Source organism: Lactuca sativa, chromosome 1, assembly GCF_002870075.4.
Source record: "Lactuca sativa cultivar Salinas chromosome 1, Lsat_Salinas_v11, whole genome shotgun sequence".
Lineage (NCBI taxonomy): Eukaryota > Viridiplantae > Streptophyta > Magnoliopsida > Asterales > Asteraceae > Lactuca > Lactuca sativa.
In genome coordinates this window covers 71,575,787-71,584,502 of record NC_056623.2, presented here as the reverse complement: position 1 = coordinate 71,584,502, position 8,716 = coordinate 71,575,787, and the positions used below count along the sequence as shown (strand labels likewise).

At 28.3% G+C, this 8,716-nt stretch overlaps 1 protein-coding gene across 1 annotated transcript; it reads left to right on the top strand.

Annotated features, from left to right (window-relative positions):
- Nucleotides 1-3,693: 3,693 nt before the first annotated feature.
- LOC111916644 (NDR1/HIN1-like protein 3) lies at nt 3,694-4,713 on the top strand. Its single transcript, XM_023912313.3, has one exon. It carries the CDS (start codon nt 3,842-3,844, stop codon nt 4,565-4,567), a length of 726 nt encoding a protein of 241 aa, XP_023768081.1. The 5' UTR covers nt 3,694-3,841; the 3' UTR covers nt 4,568-4,713.
- The last annotated feature ends 4,003 nt before the right edge of the window (nt 4,714-8,716 follow it).

The window sequence follows — 8,716 nt, the reverse complement described above, 5'->3', positions numbered from 1 at the left end:
TAAATTACACGTTGTAAAAAAACATATGTCTATTCGACTTAAAACGAATGAGAGTTAAAGAATTTCAAGGAATACAAAAGCATAAAATTTTTGCTCAAAAGCTGAAATTATTTAGCTTTGATATCTCATCTTTGAAGGATTGTAACTCACTAAATATAACACCACAAACAACATAATTATTGTTTAAAATCATCTAAAAACTCTAAATTACACGTTGGAAAAAACCGCATGTTAGTCCGACCTAAAACGAATGAGATATGCTTGTTTACAAAATTTCACAGAATACAAAAGTTTAAATTTATTGCTAAAAAAACTGAAATATTTTGGCTTTGATATCTCATCTTTGAAGCACTGTAACTCATCGAATATAATACAAAAAACAACAAAATTATAGTCTAAAATCATATACAAACTCTAAATTAAATGTTAGAAAAAACCACATGTTAATCCGATTTAAAGCGAATGAGATATGCTTGTTTAAAGAATTTTATTGAATATAAAAGTTTAAATTTCTTGCTAAAAAGCTGAAATATTTCAGCTTTGATATCTCATCTTTGATGGATTGTAACTCATCCAATATAACACCAAAAACAGCAACATTATAGTCCAAAATCATCTACAAAACTCTAAATTATAAGTTGCAAAAAACTGCACGTTAATCCGACTTAAAACGAATGAGATATGTCTGTTTAATTTTTTTTTTTACAAAATACAGTTTTTTGAAAAAATAAGCCGGTCCAAAACCAGTTTTTACCTGAAATCGACTGGATCAGACCGGTTTTGCTGAAATCATAGAATCGAGAACCGACCCGGGGGTCCAAAAAAACGGTCCGGTCTGGTCCACAGGTCCAATTGCTCACCCCTAAATTAATGTATATGAATAGGAAATACATGTCTCCTCCCATCCACAATGATCATATTATGCAAGATGATACAAGCAATCATAATTATCCTCGTCATGTACTTGTCTCACAAAAGAAATAGGTGTCAAAGGAACACAAAATGAGCTTATGGAACTTTAAAGGCTCGTTAAGCATCTTTTCGATGGTATCTTGATGTTGAGTGAACAATGAGTGCTTTTAAAGTTACATAAAAGTAATTAGCTTGACATACATATTCCATGAAGGATATATGTCATCAATGAGATAATATACCTTATTACTTTTGTGACCATTCACGATAAAAACTAATATTTGGTGTTCAACCTGCTAAGATATCACGGAAAATAAGAGATCGATATAGTACATTAATATCATTGCATGTTGTTATGAAGAATGCATGGTATATCCATATATCGTATGATGCATTGAATTCCAAAACCACTCTTCACTTTAGCAACAATTGTATTTCTAATGTATGGACAATGTAATACGTAGGAAGAAGCAAAAATGAACTTTGAATGACAGTTTAAATAAATAATCACTCTATACTTTTTTTCATTTAAACTGTCATTCGAGGTTTTCTTTTCACTCTCGATGGATGTGAGTTAGATGATGGTTTTTACCAGGTAAGGTATAGATATTGGTGGGTAGTTAAGTTAAAGAATATAAGTGGAACACCAACATAAGAGGAACATCTACATAATGCATCTCACAATGACACCCACAACGATGCATGAGAGTAACATAGAAAGTTTGAAATGGTCAACAATCAACATGAGAGTACTTAGCCCAACTTTATATTCATAGAAATTAGAAACAACAATATTTTCTTGGTTTATAATAAAAAAAACATATGGTATAATTATAAATAATTTGTTAATAAAAATACATTAATTTAAGGTAACCTCTAAAAAAGTTCTCAATATTTTGATTATTGGTTAAAAGTAAGGTAATATTCAAAAAATTTCAATATTTTGACCAAATTAACAGAAAAGACAGACTACTAGCTAAATATGTGTAACTAGACAAAAAGGGTATTCTGAAGTTCTGGTATTCTTTTCTTTTCTGTAAATAAAATTTATTTTGAGATTTTTTCCATAAACTGAATTAAAGTATTAAGAATTTATTTGAGATTTCCCTAACACTGTTCAAAAAAATTTAATATGTGTATTTACTTATATCGATGTATTATATTATATAAAATGGAAAATGACTTGAAAGAGTAACAAATTTGCAACTTTGTTTATATTTAGTCGGTGATTTTTTTAATGTTTGATTCACCTATGAATTATTTGAAATTGTTTATATTTTACCATTATACCTCTCTACAATTGGTCATAAGGGTAAAATGTGAGCATTTTTAAACAATTCATGGGTAATCAAGCATGAAAAAAGATCGGTAACTACATGTAACAAATTTGAAAATCTATTACCCTTTCAAATCATTATTCATTCTTTTTATTGTCACCATCAATATAATTCTTTTCTTATGGTTGTATAAAAAATATTATAAATTTTGTGACATTCATATTTGTTGGTAAAATATTTAGTATATGTTGTGATTAAATTAGATATGTCTCCATTTATTTTAAATCATTTCAACCATGTTTCATTAAGTGGGTGTTCAAATCTTTTGCAATCCTTGGCCTCACATTTCTCTAAGGCTAGGGAAGTGAAAGCTTGTGTTTTGTATCATTTTATTTTTCTAACAAGATGTATGTATGAGAGTTGTACATATTGCAAATCTTTGAGTAAATTTTGACATTATTATCGGTATGATCATTTTAATACATCGTTTTTATATCATTTTATTTTTCTAAAGACATTGATGTAGCTAATATAATGTTATACATTATGAAGTAACAATGTAGAATAAGACTAATGTATCTATGATCTATGAAATATTAGAGTACTTAACATGATAATACATATGAGGTGTACTAATCAAAATGATTATTGTGATGTTTAAAAATTATGATAAATAAATTATACGTAGTAAATATAACTCCGTAATAGCTAAATTTGCAACAAATTTGAATACCCCTTAACAAAACATGATTAAAATGGTTTAAAATAAATAGAGACATAAGATATTTGGTAATAAGTTTTTAATTTTGTTCACACTTAGTATTTAATAAAAACTTTTAGGATTTTATCAAAAAAATTCCAACAATAATGAGTTTTTTTTTTTTTTTTTCATAAAACTGACGGTAATAAGAATAAAATATGAACAACTTCAAATAATTTAATTGTAAATCAAATACGAAAAAATATAAACAAAATTTAAAGTTTGTTACTCTTTCAAGTCATTACCATATATTAAATTCTAAAATTTGTAATAATATTTTTATAATATATTATATTGAGTAAAATTTGAAAATATTTAAAAAGTAATATGTACAAAATCATTTTTATCATGTAGTTTTCATTGATATAAATATAGATTTAAATGTACAGATATTGTAACTTAATAATTCTGTTAGCTACAAATTTTTAAACAAATATTATAATAGTATAAAACGGATCGCTAAGTTGGACAACCATTTTAAAGTCCTTATTATAAACCATATCTTTTGACTAAGAAACCTAAAATTTATTTAGTCTTATATGATAACGATGTTACTACATAAACCTCGGAACTAAAGATTTCAAACAACATAGTATTTTAAACAATATAACATAGTATTATATAAACTAAGAGTCGCGATGTACAACAATACAAGCATAATATACATATATGCCATAAATGTACAAGGAGACATGCATAATGTACAAGTGTAAATGCATATATGAAAGAAAGTTACAAAGAAGCATCAATAGTCACCCGTTACGTTATTCTCGGTAGTGTTTTTACATAAACCGCTCACCTCTCCACTCTCCCATCAAAACCCCCCACTTCCCTAAACTCCAATCTCCACATCCCATCAAATTCTCTCTGCAAAACTTCTCCGATTCCGATAATGCCACCGACGCCGGAACAACCCCACCTCAACGGCGCCTTCTATGGCCCTCCCATCCAACCAAAAACCAAATCCTACTACCGCCCTGGCCGCGGCGGAGGCGGCGGACCTAGTTGCAACCCTTTAACCTGCTGTTGCAGCTGTATCTGTAGCTGCATCTTCAATCTCATCTGTCAGATTCTAATCACCGTCGCAATCTTCCTCGCCGTCGTTGGGGTAATCTTCTGGTTTATTTTCCGCCCCAACGTGCCTAAATTCCATGTCGCCGACGCCACCCTCACCCGATTCACGCTATCCCCGACGAACAACACGCTCTACTACAATCTCGCCGTCAATATGACGTTCAGAAACCCTAACCGCCGTTTAGGGATTTACTACGATAAAATCGAGGCCAACGCGATGTACCATGGCCAGAGATTTTCGTCGGCGGAGGTTCAAGGGTTTTATTTAGGGCATAAGAAGGAGAATAATGTCAGTGTGGCGTTTAAAGGGGAACAACTGGTGGTTCTCGACAGTAGTGATAAATCGAAATACGATTCAGAGAAAGCTGATGATGTTTACTACATCGATTTGAAGCTGAGATTGAAGATCAGATTTAAAGTTTGGTTTGCGAAAACCCCGAAATTTACACCCAAATTCGAATGTGATTTGAAGGTTCCATTGAGTTCTAAAGGTAAGGTTTTATCTACGAATTTTGAGAGAACCAAGTGTGATTTCGATTGGTAGTGAAGAAGGTGATGAATCTTTAATATGTTTTCTTTTAAATTCTTAGTCTTATTTCACATTCATGCAAGGTTTTCAAGAAATTTTGGGATATATATATATATATACACTGATTAATTATGTTCATGAGTTTACATTCTTGTTTCTGATTTTTGGATTCTGGATATGATTTTTGATGAGAATTTTAATTTACTTTTCAGTTTGATTGTAAATAAAGTAAAGAAAAACCATGAATCTGAAACTTGAATTTTAGTCGTTTTGTTGCTTGTAAACGGTTGGATAATAAAAGCTGGGACCCACAAGAGAATCATATGAGCTTCAGTGGCCTATCTAAAATCTAAACGCCTTCTTTTGCTTTTCCGTGATAAATATTAAAAAAGATTGGATAAGAATTTCTGAGTGAGTATCTATTGTGAAATAATCATCTTTATTAAAATAAAATTTTTATATGTTGTCAACATAGGGCTGTTTTTTAATCAGATCTAGTCTCTGATCATATCAAACAACTTCATTTGAATTTAAAATATAAGAATTTATCGTTCATTATATAATATCTATTATAAAGTTTGCCTTTATGGTTCCAAAAGTTAATTAATGCCTTAAATAAATATTAAAATCTCAAGTTATTTAATGCCTTATATAAATATTAAAATCCTATTTTAAATAAGTTAGTAGGTACATTGGAATGAAATTATGAAGAATAGAGTTAAAAATGAACTGTCATTGTTTGAAAGAATAAAAATGATTTACTCAAATAATTTTTTTGTTATTAATAAATTAGATAAACAGCATAAAAGTAAACATGTTTTTAGTTTTTTTTAGATATTGATATTTTTTTTACTACAATTAAGTCATTGATTTTTTCAATACTCATTTAACTTGTCATCTGGTTTCGGGCTTTCCTTTAACTTGACATTATAATCTAACTAGTTTATATCACAATTACAATAATCTAACTAGTTTATATCACAATTACAAAATTAATTAGATTTTCATATTAAAAAGTCGAAATTATTAATCAATTATTTTAAATAAATTATTATTTAAGATATATTTTTTTAGTTATATAAAATTATAATAATATGTGACATATAATATTATTGGGGAGATATAAAAGTATGATATTTGTAAATAAGAGAATAAACCTATTCTTTTATTAGATTAAGGATCTGATAATGGGTGTTAAAACTGGAAAAAAAAAAACAAAATATAGTGACTTTTGTGATAATTATCATAAATATAGTAACTTTTATGATAATTATCGAAAATGTAAATGTTTTTATGCAATTTTATTTATCATAACGACAATCAAATTGTATAAATTATCGACAGGCACAACTATAGACATTTATTTTTCAACCTACCCTATTTTAATGGGAACGTGAGGTTGTGTTATGATAAAATCAAATTGTATAAATTAAAAACCACTACATATTAGATTACTAACATTACATTTTGGTTTTATTATAAAACTATGAAATTCTAATACTACATATAAGTTATACCTTATTAGTGAGTGTAGACATTCATCCTGGCCATGGTAACATTCGTGAAAGACCATGAATCTGAAAGACAACTTTCTTCTCTTACACTAATAAGGTATCAGTTAGATATAGTAATACAATTACTACCACAAATCTATAAAATTTCCACATTATCAAAATTTACATTATTTAAAATATACAACTATTTAAATTTCTCCATACTAATAAAAGAATGTTTTACTCTTCTTTTGTCATTTGTCACTCATACATATTCTGATTAATATCATGCCATGTATCATTTTATTGTTTTTCAATTTTAAATTTGCCAGAATAAATCAACAATAAATATGGCTCAAAAAATCAAGATATAGTCTCGTGCAATTAGCATTCAGTTTTCAAAATGTTATAAATAAAAAACTATCGAAACCTAATTAAGTTAGATGCTTTAAATTATTAGATGCGTACACTCTACAAATTATATAAAAATATTTGTTTTCATGATTAATGATTGCTATTCTTATAGTTTTCATATTGTTTTATTAATGTCAACCAATCGTATAGTAAGCGGGTTATTCTGGTAATAAATGATTAAGTATTCACCTTTCATCAATGATTTCCTCCTTTATTCGAATTTTCTCAATCATAAATCAATTTTTCTTTCTATATATATGTTATTGAAAGTATGACACACTCCTTGCATAGGTTTTAGTGGTAATCAATTTTGAGGTGGAGTGGCATTTTAACTTTATCTTTACTTTAAATAAAAGGACAACTTTTTTCACTTTAAATTGAATGAAAGGGAATGCACGCATAAAATACTCTCATAAACTATTATTTGATTACCTTGTTTATTAAGTATCTTTAGTAAGTCATCGAACAAGTATATAATAACGATTCAAAATCACGGCATTTGTTTATAAGATAAATATTGTTTTCGGGTAATTAATCATTCGAAAATTCCACTTTAGCATTTTATAAAAAGAATATACACAGAAGTCAAGAACTTATAGGTTAAATAAAATTGAATGCCTATTACAAAATGTGATTATGTGACTTGTGTCGTTATAGTTTAGCTATATGTGGCTGACATAAATTTCAAATTTGAAATAGACAATGTATTTTTATGGTTTGAAACCCACAAATAGCTCACCCAACGCGATTACAATGTATCTACTAAATCAAAGCAATTTGTTTCGATGAAAAAACACTCTATAATTAGTCATTAATCTCACAATCTCTCATATTGTATGTAAAGAAGGACTTCAAGACGATGAATTGGTTAATCAAAGATTTCTTAAGGCATACTTCTTCAAGTTTGTTACAAATACCTCTATTGATCGTTGCATTATTGATAGATATTCTACAACCCATAGCATGATCTATGAGATAATTGGCAAAACCTTGTGTAAGTCATAGATAGGCTTTGAACGCAACAACTTAAAAGTGTATCATTCATATTCCACTACCACTTAAATCTTTGTCCACTTCTGAACTGATGGTAATGAATTTTATGTAATACAAGAGTAACTAACATAACCAAATTGAACAAAATCCTTACGTGTGGTGGTTGATATCTTCCTGCATCTAACAACTTGATCACTAATAAAGAATCCAAATCTCTAATACCAGTTTTTGGGATTTAGTATAGCAAATATTTACAGCCCTGGTGTGAGCAAACCAGCAGCAAAGTTAAAAGTAATATGGTTCCAAAAACAATGGCCAAAAAAATACCAAGTTAAAAACAGAGAAATTTATAAGTTTAGCCAAATTTGCTAATTATTTTGCAAATAATAGCCAAAAAAAATTTACACACAATAGCCATCAATTTTGCAGATGGATTACGACCAGCAATGAAATCAGTATTCCATCTGTGAACGTACAAACAGTTTATGCACGTTTATGCTTTAGAGACTTGTACGTTTGCAAATGGAAAAATTCATTTATGAAATCAGCAATCCAATTATGAAATCACCGCGGCGGTATGAGTAAATATGAGATGGTTACATGACAAAAATATTTAAATTAAAATATATTTAAGTGGATAAAATGAAAATATGAGATGGTTACATGACAAAACATAAAAGTATATTTATATTGACAATTCAATATATATTGAATGATCAATATAAAAAACCAAAATAAGTTGTATGCTCCCATGATAATAAATGTTTAGTAAAAAAAGTCAATAGTAACAAGCTTAGAAAAAAAATTCTCATTATACCATCCGTTATACCCACCACATACCACATATGTGATGGGTGACGTATCAACACTACATTATCTTATTAGTAACATGAAATACCTACCACTAATATACCACTTCACTTTATTTTAATTTTTTTTAATTCAAAAATACAATAAAATCATTTTTTTTAATACTAGTTTTCCATTAAATTAAAATACCAAATTACATTACATAAAAACTACATTAATTGAAATAAAAAAAAAATAACATTAAAAATAAAAATTACATTACTTAAAATAAAAAAATTAAAAATATCTAAAAATATCAAGCATAAATAAAATAAATTACCGCATACGCCTATGTCGTTCTCGAACCGACTTTTTCATCATGAGAAAAAGCTCCAAGTTTTCGCCCTCGAGGTCGTCCGCTTTCATTTTCAAGATTTTCATATCGGTTTTTGTTTGGATCGTCGCGTGTGCCTCT